Source organism: Xiphophorus couchianus, chromosome 2 (genome assembly GCF_001444195.1).
Source record: "Xiphophorus couchianus chromosome 2, X_couchianus-1.0, whole genome shotgun sequence".
Lineage (NCBI taxonomy): Eukaryota > Metazoa > Chordata > Actinopteri > Cyprinodontiformes > Poeciliidae > Xiphophorus > Xiphophorus couchianus.
Window position 1 is genome coordinate 18,146,598 of NC_040229.1, and position 20,278 is coordinate 18,166,875.

General features: G+C 37.4%; 1 protein-coding gene across 2 annotated transcripts; it reads left to right on the forward strand.

Moving 5' to 3' along the window:
* The first annotated feature begins 1,191 nt into the window (after positions 1-1,191).
* Positions 1,192-16,182, forward strand: kras (v-Ki-ras2 Kirsten rat sarcoma viral oncogene homolog). Of its 2 annotated transcripts, XM_028037074.1 has the most exons (6): positions 1,192-1,498; positions 6,308-6,425; positions 7,108-7,286; positions 8,641-8,800; positions 10,965-11,089; positions 14,146-16,182. In XM_028037074.1, exons 2-5 carry the CDS (start codon positions 6,315-6,317, stop codon positions 11,082-11,084), a joined length of 570 nt encoding a protein of 189 aa, XP_027892875.1. In that variant the 5' UTR covers positions 1,192-1,498; positions 6,308-6,314; the 3' UTR covers positions 11,085-11,089; positions 14,146-16,182. The 2 variants fall into 2 exon arrangements, with proteins under 2 accessions (XP_027892875.1, XP_027892884.1); XM_028037083.1 differs by lacking the exon at positions 10,965-11,089 and having other exon boundaries at positions 1,195-1,498.
* Positions 16,183-20,278: the final 4,096 nt, after the last annotated feature.

A 20,278-nucleotide genomic window follows, 5' to 3' on the forward strand; every position in this document is an offset into this window, starting at 1 on the left:
CACAGCAAGTACAGGGAAACTGGTCAGAATGGTGTGAGACTGTGGTGGAAGAAATAAACTGCTTCTTAACTGCCTATTTCTAATGGATGGTTCTAATTAATGTATTTAGCATGTTTATATTGGCAGGTTTTGTCTCTGGTGTTATTGCCATCCACTACTGATTTATTGTGGACCGAAATTCTGAGATTGATAAATATCGCCTACTAGTGGTCAGAAACTGTTAGTGTAACAAATTGGGCACATTGGGAAGGACATTAATAAGTGTTTATTAATTGGCTTTCAGTCGTCTTCTACACTCTGTTAGGAAGAAACCGAAAATAACATTTTAGATATTTGATGTATTTTATGTTTTATTCCGAATTGTATATTTTGTGTTTTCTTTTAGTTTTTTACAATTACGGTACAAAGGCTGTTAATAAAATTTTGATTGATAGTACTGTTTGAAAGCTATACTTGCAAAAAGTATAGCTTAAGATGAATCCTTAAAAGTTTGCTAAGGATGGGAAAAAGAAATGTCATAAAAACATCACAAACAACAATTTTCAAAAATTATTTAGCCCGATGTCCTTCTAGTGTTTTTTTGTCTTTTTTAATTTTTTTTTTTTACGTTTGCAAGCATCACTAAAACGTGGATTAGTTGTCTGGGCTTTGTCACAAGCCTCACATTTAGTCATGCATAAGTATTGCGCAGCAGCAGCCCCAGTGAATACGTAGGGAAACTGACAAGGAATTGGCAAATCACTTCCATGCTTGGGAATGACGTTCCTCCAGCACATTCCAGTTATATTTAGAACCTATATATACTGGAGTCGCCCCCTAGGCTTTGTTGACGCTGCAGCAGCAGCAGCAGCAGGAACAGCAGTAGTGAGAGTCCTGAAGGGCATGAAACTACAGCAGACTGCTCTATATATTCACATTATTCTATGTGGGTATTAAAATACAAAAGTGAAAACTGCATTTGGTTTTGATTTCGCTGTTATAGAGAGAAAAAAATGGAAACATTAAGCATAATTTGTTTAAATAAAATACAGTAGCACATTTGTTGAGCTTGTGACAGCAATGTACATACAGAGGTGACAAAGCAGAGCGCATTGTGGGTCACATTTTGCTACAGAGACGGTTGACCGATTTGCCCCAGACGGGTTAAAAATCTCCCTGCTATGATTTCTGGGTAAAGTGCGCCCTGCTTGGTATCCGCCCATATTCTCGTAACTCGGGCCAGCCTGAGCAGCAGCAGCAGCAGCAGCAGCTAGGCCGAAGGGACGCTGGATCAGATGGAAAGTTCAATCGATTGATTCCTCCACTCTTTCTTTTTTTTTTTTATTGTTTTTCGTCTGCATGGTCCCGCTTGCTTTCCGATACGACGTTGAACCGACTGGAATGCGGGGGTTTTGGTGAGAAGCAGAAGTAGGAAATGCGGAGATCGAGTGAAACGGGAGGATTATCTGCTTGACTTCTTTGGTCACTACTTCAGACGCGGAACTTCACTCTCTAAAAGGTAACAAACGGAGGAGATATAGTGTAGAGGCATTTTTATTCTTTGTTTTATTTTATTTTTTTCCCCCACAAATACGTGTTGGGTGGTGTACGTGTCATTAAAACAGCCAATTGCGACGTTGTAGTAAAACTATTTAAATTTTTAGCCCAAACTACGCCCAATTGTTAACCTACCGCTTGGCCCTGCATTGCAGACCTAGCTAGCCTCTCAATGGCGGCTTCCTTTCCTCTTTGAATGAATGATATTAACTGTGTCCGACCACATTAAACAGGCAAAAGTCTTCAACGGCTTTCTTACTCGAAACACACCAGGATAATGTACGTAAACAACCGGGGTTAGCTAACTTTCAATTGTTTAAGCGAGTTCCTGTGCTAGGCTAACTAGTAGGCAGCGCAGGATTTAAATCAAATTCCTGTCGACTTTTAAAAGGTCTCAAAGTCTACCTGGACCCCACACAGGGCTTTTACTGAAAAATTCTGTTCCCATATTTAACAGGTCGTTTTAAAACAAGATCATGTTTATTGGGATAAACATGATCAGGCTGTGTGAGTATTTTTTCAGTGTTTTGGGCGAGCAGCTGCTGCATTATGGGCTCTGTATGAGAGTCCCACAATGTAATAACTTAGTAAAATGCCTCTATACAAAGACTTGAAAAGCTGTAACATTGTCCAGTTGGGGAATTTTTCAATCAGCAAAACTACAATTATTCACAATGCTGCCAAGGTAACATGATTACTGCCATAACATTTATGTATTGTTTATAATACATCGACTTAAACGACAAATTTGGTATATATACACTCAGATTTATCAGTAGTTTGAGTACCTAGCAAACATTAACTGATTATTAGGTTCAGGTAGTCAGTTTGCTGTCAGCTGCCTGTAACAGGCATGTTGCTAATAATTTGCTAGCTGTATTTTTAAAACAGCATAAGCTTAATAAGAATGATGCCTAGAGCTTCTTTAGTTTTCATGCTATTACTAACCCTGTTTCTGATGACTCTTTAAATATTTGTCTTTTTTTTTTTTTTAAAAGAGAGCAACAAATGCACTAGCTTTCAGCTGACTGGCAGTGTGGAATAACAGGTTGGGGAGGGGCTGTGTGATCTCAGTCAGTAGGTCAGTTTAAGTCCAGACTGCAGATATTGGCACATAATTTATTTAAGTTTTTGGGAAGTCACTGCAACTAAAATTAAGTGTCTCTTAGTTTTATTCATGTTATTTTTTGATATTTTCTGCCAATGTTATGATAGTCTTTATTTTTAAAACTCAGTTTTATTTTTTGTTTTATCATTTAGGTAAATGATGTGATTGTTGCAAAGCACTTTGGTCAGCTGAGGTTTTTGTAAATGTGCTATATAAATAAACTTTAACTTGGTCTTGCTTTCATGCACTATTTAGCTGTGGTTAGAAAACTGTGGTTATACTTTGGCATGTTCGCTGACATCTCATTTAAATAGAATAGAATAGAATTACTTTATTCATCCCAGCAGGGAAATTATTTCACAGTTACAGCAGCATAGAGACAAGACACACAACAACCACCACTGAGTAGCAATTGTAGACAAAATAAAAATAAAATATAACATGCTGTCAATATAAAAAGCAGCTTAGAGCAGTCCTTGCAAAGATTCAAAAAATGCAGATACAGTATGTATATGTAAATATATGTACAGCAAGTGTGCCACAGTGCAGTTGTGCAAAATTGGACTGATTAGTGCAGAACAATGATTTAGCTTTTATTGTACAGTGAGATGGCATGTGGCAGGAAGGATTTCCTGTATCTGTCCCTACGACAGCAGAGCTGGAGCAGCCTATGTGAGAAGGTGCTCTGCTGTCTGTCCACTATGTGGTGGAGAGGGTGCTATTTATTGTCCATAATAGACAGAACCTTCTTCAGTGTCCTCCTCTCCACCACAGTTTCCAGGGACTCCAGCCTTAGTCCCAGTACAGAGCCAGCTTTCCTGATGATTTTGTCTAGTCTATTAGAGTCGCTGGCTCTGATGCTGCTTCCCCAACACACAGCAGCAAAGAAGATGGCCCCGGCAACAACACTGTGATAAAAGGTCTCCAACATCTTGCTGCACACATTGAAGGATCTCAGCTTCCTTAAAAAATAGTCTGCTCATCCCCTTCTTGCACACAGCGTCAGTGTTAGATGCCCAGTCCAGTTTGTTGCCGATTACAACTCCCAGGTATTTGTAATCCTCCACCTCTTCCACCACTTCCCCTTTGATCTTTAGTGGCCGTGAAGGTATCTTCTTCCTTCTGAAGTCAATCACCATCTCTCTGGTCTTACTAATGTTGAGCCTCAGGTGATTCTGGTCAGACCACCTCACACCTGAGGCACAGCAAAGGACTTTAAGTCGTAAGACTGACATTACAGGATGGGTCTGCAGCTACTTTATGATGTCACACCCCTAATTGGCAGTCTTCAGAAACTTACTTTCCATTTTAAATTAACTCCTAATCAATTCTTCTGTTGTTTTAGGCAGACAAACATGTAACACAGTGAGTAACCTTACTGTATTACCATTACTATCATTACTGAGTCTAGGTCAGTTTATTTGCAAAATCTATGTCCCATATTACCATTTCCTCCGATTGTGCTTCCATTGTTTATCAGTGCATTTCTTTTTTTTATCCTTGGAATGTCAATATTTGTGTTGTGGTGTTTTAATTCCATTTTTTTTCTAATGTTTCCATGCTAAAATGGTAATGCCTGATGTTTGTTTTATGATGACTGGGAATATTTCTTTGTAATCTCTGCCACTTCAAGATATGACCCTTAAATGTTTTTCACAATTACAGGTGATAACTCGTGTTTTTTTTTTTTTAAGTACAGCAAATGTAACGCAGAAAATGGTGACAATCAGAGCAGTGCACATATAGAATATACAGGAGTCTAGATAAATAAGTATTTTAAAAAGCAAACTTTTTTTATTGCATCATGAGCCCTCTCAATATGTATCCCTACAATAAATGAAAGTGTAATAAGGATATTTTTCTGTTTTGATTCTCACAGTAAACAAAAGTAAAAACATTTTATTGTAATGAAGTGCTACAGTGAATTCTCAATTGGCTGAGTCAAATAACCTGTTTGACATTTTAGCTGTAAACAAACTATTTGGAGGCATACACTTATTAAAGTATAGTGTGTTAATACATATGCTTTTCATTAAGTATTTCAATCAGTTGTACAGATAAATGTATAAAATGTAATTTTTTTTAACTTTACACTCCTTTTTATTGTTTTTGGACCTGTTGACCTCTGGTCAAACCCGCATTACGCCAAGTAACATCCTGCTAGTAGATGTTACTGTTAGTTCACGATGACTTGACAAGAGTTACAAGAATTACAAGAGTCTGCCAACGGCTCTTTTTTGCACCAAAAAAGTGAATCAAACAATTAAAAAAACTACAAATATTTAAATAGGTTGAATGACCATCACCCTTATTGGCCTTTTACATTCATTTGTTGTTGAATTGATTCCTCTGCTATCTGTCTTTTACTCTCCACTTTGATCAGGTGTAAAGATGAAAGGTGACAATGTTCATGAAGTCATACCAAGCCTGTGTCAGATGAATATCCTTGCAGTGTTTTGTTGCATTGCCAACAGTGCATTCTGATTTGTCCCAGATAAGCTTGTACCTTATGTCACTAATCATAAGTTTAAATGTCAAACATGCTGCTGATAGCTTTAGAGAGAAAAAAATATGCATATCACACATCTACCAAACCATTTAGTGTTTTTTAACGTTTGCCTGTTTAATCAGGGCTTTAACATTTACTTGAGTTCAACTCTGACTGCAGGCTGTCGGCTTTCTGCAGTTTACACTGTAACTTCTGTAAAGGCCATCTGCCTCTATTGATGGATGTTGCTCCACAAAGCAGCCAGACAGCAGAGAGTTTCCCAGTCGCTTGTCAATTTTAGAGCTTTAATGTAATGTCATAGATTTCTGCCTGGGGTTAGTCTCTGCTATTGAGCCTTTGTGGTCTTAAAAGCTGGACTCAATTAGGTCCTGGATTAGGATTTGAATGCATGTGCAAACGATGTATGTTAATTGTATTTTTGAACTGAAGTCTTCATATTTTTTCTCGTAAGTTTTTGTTTGCTATAATCTGCATTTTCTTTTAAATCACTGCTTATTCTCTTATTTTGTTATGTTTTTTTAAAAATTTTTTTTTTTAGTTATGAACAAATAAAAAAAAAAAGCTACTTTAATCTCAAATGTCCTGATTTTACACTAGACCCAACTTACTTCCTATATCTTCAGTTGAAGATTTGAATTTTTTTTTTTTGCTTAGTGAAATGGAAGAATTGCTTATCAAAACTGTTGGTGTTTTAAAAAAGTCAGTGATATTAAATTTTAGATTATTCAGCTGTAAGTTTCTCCTGATGTGAAAAATAAATAATTGTGAAATAGCCTTTTATTGCTGTGTTGAAATGGAAGACCTCCCTCTACATTTTTGTTTCATGGTTTGTGAAAAACATTCACATGTCTTTAATGTTCTTAAAAACACATTAAAATATCTGGAAGATTTAGTTCGTAGATGTGTATAATTTAAAGATATTCCTTAGTTGTTAAATAGTAAAATAAAGATTCAAAATGTAGTGAAGTGGAATCTAAATTTCCAGTGATTCAGCAATGTTTTTCCCCTTTTCTCTCCACTCATACCTTCAGTCTCGACCTCACAGACATAACACACACTTAGACAAAAACAATAAATTGCAACGGAATGAGAGCATCGTCCTGTCTGTCTTTGTATAAAAATGATTAAATAAATGCTTTGTTTTTTCTTCCCAGGTAAATCATGACAGAATATAAGCTGGTTGTGGTGGGAGCTGGTGGTGTCGGCAAGAGCGCGCTTACGATCCAGCTCATCCAGAATCATTTTGTGGATGAATATGACCCGACCATTGAGGTAAAGTATAAAAACCAAAGATGTATTTACATTTTTTTTTTTTTTTTGCAAAAGCTCATTTAGTCAAGTTCCTAACTATCCAAGTGGCTTTGCATACATATCAGGAATAGATGGGTGCAAAACAAGGAGAAACCTAAAAAAACCAGGAGTCCGCAACAGGCTCAACAGGTTTTCAGCTCTGAAGGACACTAAACAGGTTTATAATGACTTTCCATGTCTGGCTGCCTGCCCAGTTTTTCCGAGTGCCAACCTTTCTTGTGTGAACTCTCCTGTCATGCTTTCGGTCAATTATTGATGTGTCGTGGCAGGTTGGAGCGTGCCTATAGATTACTTAGATACAAGATAGCATCTGAGGGTATTGCTTGTCACGGGAGCAGTTGGTAATTATTTCTGGTGCTACCGTCTGAATGTGGCCATCGGTGCGATGAACAACAGGAGTACTGTGACGGTGCCTGGGACATTATTGTAATTTGAGCTCTTCCAGAAAATACAGTGCAGTAATGCATTTAGAGATGGGCCTTAATAAAGAACAAATATATTAGAAACTGTCACCAGTCATTAATATAGTTTTCCAAGCACAGTTTTTGTTTTTTATTGTAAAATCACACCTACCGAATGCTGCTGTCTCATGATTCCGGAGTTCTGATCAGTTTCTGGGTTTTCTTACTTGCCCCACTTTCAGGACTCCTACAGAAAGCAGGTGGTTATCGATGGAGAGACGTGTCTGCTGGACATCCTGGACACTGCAGGTCAGGAGGAGTACAGCGCCATGAGGGATCAGTACATGAGGACAGGGGAGGGATTCCTCTGTGTTTTTGCCATCAACAACACCAAGTCCTTTGAAGACATTCACCACTATAGGTGAGTTGGGAGACCAGATGGGCTGTGGACTCTGGACGTGGTGTGGAATCACTGCTCTATCAGCCAAAGTATTACAAATTTAATCAAATCTTTATGTCCTGTGGAAGCTTTTGGATAAAATTATGAAAGTTGTGGAAAAGACAATTAAAGAATCAACAATCTGCTGTCAGAAATGTCTGAGAGTCTGTCCTCCTTTTAACAATCAGACTCCATCAGTTCTTCGTCTCTACTTGTTGAAAATTGTAAATCAATGATTTCCCCAGTCGAAGAGAAGATGCTGTTGATGTAGTAAATAATATATTGCACCATGACTTATTAATTCTTGTAATGCTTTATAAATTCATCCATGTAGCTGACACTCCATGTGACCGATCAGGCTGAATTGCAAGTTTTTGTGTCCAAAGACACAGTAAAATATGTTAACTATGGACACACATCTAGCAAAATTGTTGTCATTGCAACATCATTGCATGCAACATAAATGATGGGACTCTTTTCCTTTTTTTTAATGTAAAGAGGTATTTTTTTTAAACAGATAAAAACAGTTAAAAAGTATTTATTTTGTTGGCAAGGAGAGAGTGCATTAGCTTTTTTATTTTTATTTTAGCTAACTGTAGCTAGATTGGCCAGCAGTGTGCAGAGCTGCTTTAGTCTGTTCCATGTGCCTGAAGAAAACTCTCATGCATTTTTCTGGCATTTTCTGGCAGTAAGATCATATAAAATTTTTAAACTTTTTAAATTCTGGTTAATTGTAACTGTCATGATTTCACACTTTTTAGGCCATAATGTGGTCAGCCTGCCTCACGCAGTCTCGTTGCAGTAAATACACAGCCTGGCAAAAATGACGGTGTCCAACATGAAAGTCACAAGAGTTGGAAGCAACATAATGACAGATGAAAGGGAGGTGTGCTGGAAGGCGTGGATTTATTTCAACCTATGTTATCATCAAATAAACAACATCACCTGATTTCTCTAATGTTTCATTTTCTTTATTACCCAACTACTGGTTTTGAGTACAAGCTTACTTTAATTTGAAAAAGTAGAGCTGCAAAATGTGTAAAATTGCAATTACCATTCTAGTATCGATGAGCGCAATATTGCAATTTGGTGGATGCAAAATTTACTAAACTCACATTTGAAGTGTCTTGTGTTTAAACTCTGCTTAAGAAAAATGCTAAAATTGGTGGTGGTGATGCTAAAATCACCACCACTAATTTTAGCATCTTTCTTGGTGGTGGTGATGCTATTAGTGGTGGTGACACATTTTCTTCTCGCTAGAGAGCAGTTGTGGCCTTGTCAGTGTATTATTTAATAAGCCCTGAAACTTAAAATTGTTTCTTGTGTGTTTGTCCAGAGAACAGATCAAGCGGGTGAAGGACTCTGAGGACGTCCCCATGGTGCTGGTGGGCAACAAGTGTGACCTCCCTTCCCGAACGGTGGATACGAAGCAGGCTCAGGACTTAGCACGCAGCTACGACATTCCCTTTATTGAGACCTCAGCCAAAACACGGCAGGTAAGTGTCCCTCCCAGGACTTCTTTAGGATTGACTTTGATGTAAAATTGAATAAACTCTCAGAATCTTATCAGATGTCCTTTAAAATGTTAGATAACTCTGGAGAGAAATGCGACTGTGGTGATGTTGATCTGTGTCACTTCCTCTGTCTCTAATGGTCTTTTTGTAATAATGTTGCTGGGAAATTTACCAGTTAATGTTTCGAGCCTCATTAAATTCTTTTTGGTTAATTGAATTTTTCTTTTTATTTATGGGTAATAATGTGATTATTGCATGCCACTTTGTCATGGATTTGTGAATTATATTGTCATTAGGACCACCTGCAAAGGGCCCCCAGTAATAATTAATCAGCAAATCAGTTAATTTGTGTCAAGGTGTCTGCATGAAAGGACAAACTGTCAGTAATTACGTGGCGGGTTAATGATTCTGCTTACTGGTCACTGTGACTGAGTGTTGGAAGATTTGCTGTCCAGGCTGTGTGTGCTGTGAGCATGGCCTTAGTTAAACTGACTGGCTGATGGAGTGATTTATAAACACATTTTTCTTGGCCTCTGACCCAACCTGAATCATGGTTCCTTCTGGTGGGGGGAAATTAATGTCGCAGTGAATAATTCCTTGCCGCTTTGGTCACCTATCTCTGCCTGTATGTGTCGGTAATTTTTGTCCACACGGTGTTTCTGTCTGACCAGATACTGTACCTTTCACAAGGAATTTGTGAAGTTTTAGGTGATGTCATTTGATTTTTCTGGATAAAATATCATGCTTTGCACAAAAGAGAATAAACTGCTAATGCATTCACACATTTTATGAGACTAAAAAGATTCCAGTGCCAAGCTAGGACTGCTGCTAAAGACGGCTCTTGATCGGTTTCATGAAAAACTTCCAAAAAGCATTTTGCAATTTTGTAACCAGCAATTAGGATCTTTCTTCCTTTAAATGCTCCATCCTCCTCCTGTAGTCTTGATATCTGTAAAAGAGGGACAATATTTAAGGCATTTCTGCAGGGTCTTAAAATGTCCAAAATGTAATCACCTCAATTTTAGGCTTTATCTATCCTTGCATAATTTCTGATGAGAATTTCAAATGTCATTTCATTGAGAGAAAATTAATCAAAAATGTCTTCATGAAGAAATTTGCCAGGCATTTTTGCCTCTCTGTAAATAAGTAAAATAATTCTGCTCCTAAAGAGAATTAGTGACAGTTTCAGGTCATTAAATTCAAAATAAAAACAAGCCTCTTCATCATTATTAGATTACAAAGTTTTACTTACTTAAGTAGGTTATGTAAATAAGTTATTGGGTGAAAAACATATTTATGTATTAACTTTAATGACAATCAAAAGTGTTTAAATCATTCTGATCCTGCAAACAGATGTCTAACATCTGTGCATCTCTAAAGCCTGCTTTAGCAACTCTCAGTGTTTCATAGCTCTTTTCCTGTGGAATTTCTCTGAAAAGCAAATGTACTGGTTTTACACTGGAATCATTATTTCTGCTGCTACAGGCTTGGAAACTAGAAAAACTGCATAAAAATATAATACACATTTAAATTGTCCGGAGTAGACTGTGATCTGTGTGTCTCAATCCATCACCTCTTTAGCACCAAAGATCACTTATCAGGACTATAAAGAAGGGATGCACTGATTTCGCAGATGAATAGGCTAGTTTCAGCTTGACTGGTAAGATACTTACAAACAATTACTAGCTATGATTTAACAGAAAACTGTAAATTAATATTCAAAAGTTGAAATGCTAGTTTAGAAAGTCTTTTATTTCTTTGAAGCGTATATTTCAGTTTAAAGTCATTTGAAATCTTTAAGTTATGTAATCTTTTTGCATTATATAACAGCAATCAGTGAATCTCTTCTTTTAAGAAGCCAGAATCATAAAGTGGAATCAATGTTTGTTTGATTCTAATCAGAATATAAATATTTTGAATAAAAATAATTTTGTTTGAAATAATCACTGCTGTTCGAGCCTGCAGAGAGCAAATTATTCATAATCAAAAAGTGATTGGCAAAACAAACGATTCCACAAGCAGAATATGAAGTGGGCCAAAATGTTTGTTTCACTCACTTGTGTCTGTAGTCTGTAACACGTGCATCCATACGGTATTGTTGCCCTGCCTTCCTCTGCATTGAGGAAAGTTGTGTCTTGTACTGCAGAGAGTGGAAGATGCCTTTTACACTCTGGTACGGGAGATCAGGCTGTACCGCCTCAATAAGATCAGCAAGGAAGAAAAGACTCCGAAGTGTGTCAAGTTTAAAAAGTGTGTTGTGATGTGAGAGGGGTAAGTGTACGCAGCCGCGCACAAACCAGCTTTGTCTGTGTTAGTGGGGGACCCACGGAGGAATCGGTGGACGGTGACGCTTCATGTGTTCTCAAAGCTTTAGCTGCTGGTTTCTGTAAGGGTTGTGGTGACGCTCTAACAGGAGGCTGAAGCGGCTGATTTCCTCTTCCTTTAGTGTTTGTTTGCATTGTAGGTGATTTTTATCCAAGGACATTTTCACACTGAGTTCATTTATTAAGTCTGTACAGCTTTGAATGAATCACTCCAGCTGGGGTGCTTTTCAAACTAGGGATGTACCAGTATGAAAATTTGGTCTGGTGTGGCCGATTAATTCCATCAACGGCTATAACTGTTTCTCTCTCCATCTGTATGGAAAAAGTGTAGTTGTTTTTCCTACCCTTTCAACATCGTGACACAATCACACAGCTGAGATTAATTCAGAGAAACATCCTACATTCCTGCATCACCTCCACATGGCCAGCTTTCTTCCCTCCTAAAACACCAATGCGAATGTATTGGAAATAAATATTGCTGTTAAAACATGACAAACATCGTCCGATACCGATATCAAAGTAGATACATTGTGCATCCCTAATCTAAACTAGTCTTAACAGTTTATTCTTGCATCTTCCTTTCCTCATGAAGGTGCATTTGTAAAATTCTGTTTCCATAATCAAGTCAAATTGACGACAGTTTTATTGTGTGAAAAAGCCTTCTGAAAATGGTCATGGTGAACCTCCAGTGTGAAAGTGTCCAAATGGGAATGAGCAAAGCAGTTTGGGCTGGTTGGTAAGGACGTTATTGTCAATGTGGGACTAAATCATGCTGAAATGCTTGATGTGACGCAATAAACTGTCAGATCTGTTATCACCAAAGAATGTCTCTCACAGATCAGAGCCCCTCTTTTTTATTTTAATAGGTTTGTAATTGTCCTGCTGTTTTTTTTAAATCTCTTCACCCAACCTGTTTTTTTTTTGGAGATGGTCACATTTAGTGCACCATCTGTTCTGTACTCACACTTGTGATACTATGGCATCAGCAGACACTAGCTGCATTAACAAAAGCCTATTTTCACCTCTGTAATTGAGAAGGAAAGCTGTGAACTGAACTCCTTGGGTTAAACCTGCTTGCCCCCATTAAGTTCAGACATGAGGGGCTTAAAGATGATGAGCTGTTTCAACTGTTACCAAATTAAATACCAATTGGTCTGATGGAAGCTAGAAAGATTGTTTGTAATATAGAAAGAAAAACGTGTTCCATCAAGTTATTAAACTAATCACTTGTGATCTGACAGAGGAAAATTAGCTGCTGTGACTGCAGCTACTGTTTGTGCTGCTGATGGTGCCACCAGAGATGGTTGTATTTCAACCTATTTTTTTTTGCAACATTAGCGTTGCCTAGCAGATGTATTTATATCCCCTAAATCTTTTCACATGTGGTCAGATTACAACAACAACCTCAAATGTATTTTAAGTTATTGGCCAAAACAAATCTACACGTTTGTTAAACCTACAAAGACCTGGTTACTCAGCCCAGCTGACGGGTCATGGAGAGCATTAAGGCTCTCCCACACTTCCGAAGCTGAACATTCAACATGCAGTCGCATGTTTTTGGGATGTTCATATTCACACACACAGTGCAGACCATTTGGGGACACCGTTCAGTACACATCAAACCCCAAATCCCCACAAAATATCAATACTGCTGTCCGAGCTCACTTCTGCAACAAACTTCTCGCAGAGCTCTGTCGAAATGGTTTGACCAGGTCTTTGTTGAGAAGGGGAGGCGGATGACTCTAACAAAATGACGCAACGTTTGTCACGCGACTACGTCAACGAGAGCCAATTTTGACAGTTCTGATGAAGTATCAGAGCCCATGGTAACTCTGGAGAAGCTGCAAAGATCCACAGTTCAGGTGGGAGGATCTGCTGACATGACAGCTATCGTTTGTCCACTTTACAAATCATTTAGTCACTGAAGAGTAGCAAGAAGAAAGCCAAGACTTTTGTTTGCAGTTTCCCACAAGCCATGTAATGGGGATGCAGCAAACCTGTGGAAGAAATACTAACTTCTAACAATAACTGGAAGAAAGTCGTGGAGAAGTTAAGAGTTGGGTTACAAAGCGATATCCAAAGCTCTCAGAACAATGTTCAATTCATGTGGAAATGGAGAAGTAGTTATGAGGTCTTTTGTAACTCTGGAAGAGAATCTGTCTGCACCACAACTACCAGCGGTGCAGTCTGCAAACTGGACTTTATGGAAGGGTGGCAATAAGACCAGAACAAGTCTGTATTGCAGTTTGCTATAAGCAAGTGGGAGGAGGTGCTATGATCAGATTAGACCATAAAGAAACTTTTTAGCCTGGACGGAAAATACTGTGTGGTGGAAAACTGACATTCCATTATATCCTGAACACGTCACTTTAAAATGAAACGTGTTGGTGGCAGCATCATGCTGTGGGGTCACTCTTCTTTAGCATAAATGGGTAAACGGATTTGAGCTAGATCTAGGAAAATAGTGAACAAAAACCTGCGAGAGGCAGCAAAGGACTTGAGATAAGGGCAGAGGTTCACCTTCCAGCAGCATGAGGCAGCTTTGAATCATGCCATATTTTTCTGCCAGAATGGCCCAATGAAAGTCCAGCCATGAATCCAATTGAGAATCTGTGATAAGATGCTATAGATGTTCTTGGTGTCCTCTGTCTATTTGACTGAGCTTGACCTATTTTACAAAGAAGACAGGAGACTAGATAAGCAAAGCTGCTAGATAAATTATCTAAATAACCTGCAGCTTCAACAGCAGCCAAAGCTCAATCCGCAAAAAACTTTCCAAGTTATTTGTTGATAAAGTAAATGTTAACATCATTTGTCATTTACTTTCCACTCGACATATTTGTTCCACCTTCTGGTGTTTCAATAAACCTAAGTTTGTGGTTGTTGTGTAAACATGTGAAAAAGCTTAAGGTGTGTGCATACATTTGCAAGGTTCAGTATCTCACTCTTAATTTTGTAACTTTTTCTAAGAATGACCAATTGTTTTGTTTTTTTTCTTTCCAGGGCGTCGATGATGCCTTTTATACATTAGTCCGAGAAATCCGAAAGCATAAGGAGAAGATGAGCAAGGAGGGCAAAAAGAAGAAAAAGAAGTCCAAGACAAAGTGTATACTCATGTGAATAACTACCCTCCCTTTTTCAAGACAGACTAAAACAAAAAAAAAAAAACAACAATGTTGAACAGCTCAAAGTAATAACATTTTGTACATTACACTAAATTATTAGCCTTTTTTTGTTCGAACCTTCCTTAATAAATACTAACCCCTACTTGATTCTTCCCTTCGGACATCAATAAGCTTCATTTCCAGTGTAGTGCCAGATGCTGACCTGTAAGAACCAGATGAGCCAGATTTTTTTCTCTCTGTCTCTTTTTGAAAATATAGCAATTATGTTGGATTTTTCACATTGTTACCCAACCAGGAGAAAACTGTATTACCAATTATATTTGACAAATTATCTATTATGACTCAGTTGTTTTTACTGAAATGCCACCACCTTTGGTTGTTTGGGATGCCAAAGAATGAGAATTCATCCCGTTTGTGTAGATAAACTGTATTGGAGAAAAGACCAATACTGAGCCCAGTAAGGTCCAAATGTCCCAGCCACTGTGGAATTTCCCCATCTCTTACCTGTTCCTACCCCTTAGTTTTGTCACTGATAAGTATGCATGCAGATTTCTAATCTTTCCCCCTGCCCCAAGTGTCTAATACCCTAGTTAGCCATTAATTAATTAATTTGAAAATTGTCATTGCTTTGTATTGTGTGGGGAGTGATTTCATGCCTAAATGAGAAAATGTGTTGTTTTTTCCCTTGCATGCTTTGTGTCCTTAATGACATGGGGATTACAAACTGCCTCTGGTTGATGCATTGAGGAACTCAGACTCTAATTTTCAGGTTTTTAATAAAGAGCGTTCAGTAATATCTTTTGTTGGAAGAATCTTTTTTTTTAAATGAAAGATTTAAAAGATCGATGATTTTTACCCAATGCTGTTTTATGTTGCAGAGTTTTAGGCCTTGTTTAATAAGATCCTTACAAAAAAAATTATTTCATTTCTACTTGTCTTCATCCTCCCAGCTGAAGACTTTACATTTTAACTGTTTGCTAAGATGTAAAAAATAATTTGTTTTGTAGCAGAATAGAAACTTTTTTTGAAAGCTGCAAGGAAAATTTGACTCTGTTCGGAGTCCCGGAGGTTGTTAACACTTTAAGGAGTAACGTGTGGAGGTGTTTGAAATTGGCCACCTCTCTATAATTGGAATGGATGTTTTTAAAATGAGGCACAAATTGCCATGAAATAGGTTTTTAGACATAAATGTCTGAGTTAATCCAAACAATTAATCCTAGTTTCTCTCAGGTCAGCCCGTGTCACCTTTGTCATCGTATCTACAGACTGAGTGTTTTTATTTGCCTTTTATCATTACCTTAGGTGCTACGTTTAGACACTTATTTTGTCCTGAGTTGTACCTAAGAAATGCACAAATTAGTTTTAGGGGTGAAATGCTTATGTCACAGAAAATTGGGATTTTGCATTTGGGATTAATGAATTTTGACCCTGCTATATTATTACCTCCTGTTTTTTCTTCCATGAAGTTGATAAATACCTGATGCAATTTTAATGAGATCCTCCTAATAATAAGGATACGTTTTAAATTTAGTTTTACTGTAATGTTTGAGATGATCCTCCTTTTATTGTGTGCCAACAGCTGATTTCTGAAATGTATCATTTATACCTGGATCGTATTTTAATATCCTTTGTATAGTTGTGATACCGAAAAGGTTTCATGTTTTGTAAATTGTGCTTCGTTTCGTTTGGTGTGTCTTTAATGAATGTTGCTTTAATGGAGTTATGCTCCGCTCTGTGTTTGTGACAGGAGAGTGTGTCTGGGTCCAGGTCTGCAGAGTGGAATGAATGACCACTTTACAGTATACCTGTTGTGGGGTGATGTAAGGTGGTGATCTGATCTCAAAAAGGTCTCTTTTTTTGCCATGAATCTTACCACTCCTATTTAATGTGTAATAAAGAACAAAGTAAACAGAAACCAAGCTGCTTCTTTTTGTTTTTAAACCTCTTATTTTGTTCACAGCTACTATCCATTCAGTTTGTTGAGGGGCAAAATGGCTGCCTATGTTTTCTGTCTGTTTTGTGCTTCCTTTCTTACCTCTGTTTTTCTCTACTCTTTTCACAACTTGCATTCTTCCACCCTCCCAATCTTTAGTTTTTCCAGACTTCATAGTTAAAGCCTGCCCTCTGTAGAAACATCAATTTAGTATTTATTTTAAAATTAAATACAGTAAAGACAGAACTCTGGAAAGTTGATGCTGGAATAATTAGTTGGAATAAATGTTAGAAATCTGTTCATTCCCAAAATGCAATTGTCACAGATTAAAATATTTTTTCCCTTTAACAGAATGGATTTTTTTTAGAACATTAACATCTTAAGTGAGTGTCATTGTTGTTATACCAATTTCAATTAAACAGTTGTAGTACATATTCTTTGTAAAGAGACAGAAAACTGGTCAAAGATGATCATACTTATTTGTAGGTTGTTAAATGCTTACCAGATGACATGATGCTATATATTTATATTAATATTTGCATATCATTTTTCAAACAAAAAGAAAGTATTCATCCAGAACAAGCCCAGCCTGGGAAATTACATCCAAAGTTTACTGTAGCAGCTAAAATGGTTAAACAAACTAACAAAAAACAAGCAAACTGGACATAGATGGCCAGTGTAGAGGTCAGAGTGTTAATTGCTAATTTGTTGTTGCCTTTTCTATCAAACACAAATGGCAAAAAATATTTTATCAGGTTGAGGTATGCTCTAATTTCTTCCTAGGTTCATATCTACATTTCCCAGCAGGTGGTGCTGTTTAACTACTCTGTTACCATTTAGAGCACAGTCTTTCAAAGTCAGCTAGGGCTTGTGAACTTGTCATAGCACAAGAAATATGCTAAAGGTTCAGTTTTTTCCCTCTTCCTCATTTTTTATTCTATAGTGAAAATAGTTGCCCCTCCTGTATATGTTCTCCCAATAAATGCCTTTATTTTTCTCAACACATATCCCACAGTCCAAAACCATGTACATGTGTTTGGTTTGGCCCTTCTACACTGTCCTTGGCTATCAACGTGTTCATGCATGAGTGTCACACGGTAACGTGGTCTCTGATAGATTGGCTTCGCCCGTTGACCCCTGAAGATAACCCCCAGTACTCTGCAAGGGTTAAGCATGTACAGAAAGTAGCTGAGTGGGTTTTGGTAGAAATAATCTAATGTTCTGATTGCAAAGTTGCTTTGAAGTTTCTACTGCATTTGAATGTGTTAAATTAAAAATAGCAACAAAGAAAATTTTATTGAATTAGTGTTGTAAAATTAAAAAAGAGCTCTTCAGTGTTAGTCCAGAGCAAGAACCTTTGTAATCCATACAACCATTTAGACTCTCATTTCTGCTGAATAAAATTTGTCTACAGCAACAAAACTTACTTGACCTTAATTCTATTAGAAGACAACAGAAGATGCCTGTAAATTTGTGGCAAATTTATACAGAGGGAAGGTTTTGGAAGTAGAACTTGTAGGGTTGATGAATGGACAGATGAGCAAAACATTTGGAGAACTGGACAGAAAAAAAATCTGATAACACATTTTTTCACACTCCCCATATTTCTAGATTTGTCCAAACTGCAGAGACCCTTTTACATTTTTCATAAAAAATAAAAAGAGGCACCGATCGTACCATTAGTTTTACCCTTTTGTGAGAATTCAGTTCAGATATGGAATAAAATAAATATTTTTTTGTCAAAGTCATTAAGAGTCATCACAGGGTGGCTGCAGAGCCACAGGTTGCAGACTCACAGTCTGAACTCTTTAGTGGAACACAGTGCAGTTCTGCTTCGCCCGGTTGTCTCCTCTGTCTACTCTTCTAAATCCTCTTTTGATTTAGTTTATATGGTCTCGTTGTTCCTATCTGAGTTTTCAGCAGGTTTTATTCCCGTAATACCATGGATATTTTTCCACCAGAGGGGCTGATAAAGCCAGTATGACATGATGACAGCATAAATCGCAGTAAATTAATTATTTTGATATTTATAAACACAGTTTGCACGGCAAGAAACAAACACCACAGATTGAAGGTTTTGGTTCTAAAGCTCTCTACCAAAGTTTTCATATTCCTTAAAATATTTAAAACTTTGTCACATTACAAATACCTACAGTTAACATATTTTACTGGGATTTTGTGTGACAGGTCAACCCAAAGTACTATGGGTATTTGTGAAGTGAAAAAGTTGGAAGCAGCATCATGCTGTGGCAATGCTGTGTTCGTCAGAGACAGACACACCAAACAAACTGGATGGGAAATTGGATACAGGGAAATAATTGAAGGAAAACCTTTTAGAGACTACAGTGACTGAGGCTAATCTACCATCAGGCCATCCATTCAGCTCCATTGAAATGCTTCTTTGTGTTAAATCCCAATGAAATACATTGAAGAGTGTGGCTGTAACATCTCAAAATGTAAAAAATGTTCAAGGTGTATGAAAACTTTTGATTTGCACTGTGACTAATTAGGCTTCTTTTCATTACATGAAACAAACTGAGTTCTTCCTCTAAACTCTGATAAGATGAAAAACATCCACACTTAGGGGCGACATGTTCGTCTAATGTTATCCCTATTAAAAGCAAAATGTGATTTTACAATTTGCAGAAACGCATATTTTTTTTATACGCTGATGGACAAGAAATCATCAAAGACAGCAGATATATTGTTTGAAGACGCTTTTAAAAAGATTGTTTCTTTGGATTTTTTTTATCAGGCACATCAAAGGGCTACTCAGGGTCATCATTAAAATGTCTGATTTGGAACGACTTTAAATCAAGTATGCAAAACTTCCCAAGTTCATTTATTTATGTTTAGTTTTAAATTAACGCAACAAACAAACTCTGAATGTGTTTAATTCAGCTGGCATGGTTAACTCATGACTCCAAAGGAGAAGCTATGAATTTTTTGTTTCCTTCCTGTTGGGTCAGAATGCTAATAGAAGACAGTAAACTTGAAAGAAATTCAGTTGGCTCTCAAATTAATGTGTAAATCCTCGCTTCTGCTTTTTGCATATCTGTAGGAGTTTCCCTAAGGCCTGTTTGGTTCACATAGCAAGTTTTTTTCCCTTATAAAAGAAAATGAAGTTTGCACATTGCTTGCATTGTGAGCTCTCTGTCAATGAAAACAGGACTGATCAACAAGGTTATTCCTAAGAAGCATTTACAAAAATCAAATGAGCAGTGCAAATAAAGTTAACATACCTGAACTGAAGCATAGATAAGAACGGTTTTTCCCCTTTTCCTTTTCAGTCACAGTATTTGTGTCTCCTGTTGAAAATCCACCCAACAAAAACATTTTTGGAAGAAAAACATCACAACTTGGCAGCATGCTTTTGGACATACCAAAGCCTTTAGATGCAGGGTGTTATAGAGGTCAACATGACACTGTGCAGGCATATTTTCTTAAAAAGTCTTATCCTTATTTACCACCACAGTGACAGAATTTGCCCTCTGGCTTCAACCTGCAGGATTGTATGCAGAGAGATGTGCTTGTTTAGTCATATTTTGTAAAGGGAGATGTCATGTAGCATCACAGATGAGATGTTTTCCACAGCAGACTCTCAAGAAGTAAAATGTCAGCCAGATCATGACAATAGACAGTGTACAAGCTTCAAAAGGACAGCAGGCACTGCTGCGGTAATTAGCTTCAAAACAGTGTTCTGAGGAGGCAGTCTCTGTTGCCACAATGTCTGAAAAGTTTACATACATTCATATTGGGATTGAATCTCAAATTAAATTTGGACTTTTAATGACGCATTTGCGGGTGGAATGACGAATTGTCCATCCGTCTGACCAGATGGCCAGAAATACATATTTCAGCCTATGAAATAGGCCTCAGTGGTTCCTGGCTTCTTATTCACCAATTATGAGATTGTGAGATTGACAGTTTGGATTAGGTGTTTGAAACTTTGGCATGGTTAGATCTACGCCTGTCACAATAACAAATTTTGCTGGATGATAAATTGTTCCAGAAGTTATTGCGATAATCAATAATATTGTTCTCTTGAGTCAATTTTCAAGTAACATAATGGTAATGA

Coding starts and splice junctions, on each gene's coding strand:
- kras (XM_028037074.1), top strand. CDS start 6,315: ATGACAGAATATAAGCTGGTTGTGGTGGGAGCTGGTGGTGTCGGCAAG. Junction 7,287..8,640: donor GAAGACATTCACCACTATAG/GTGAGTTGGGAG, acceptor GTGTTTGTCCAG/AGAACAGATCAAGCGGGTGA. Junction 8,801..10,964: donor CCTCAGCCAAAACACGGCAG/GTAAGTGTCCCT, acceptor CTTGTACTGCAG/AGAGTGGAAGATGCCTTTTA.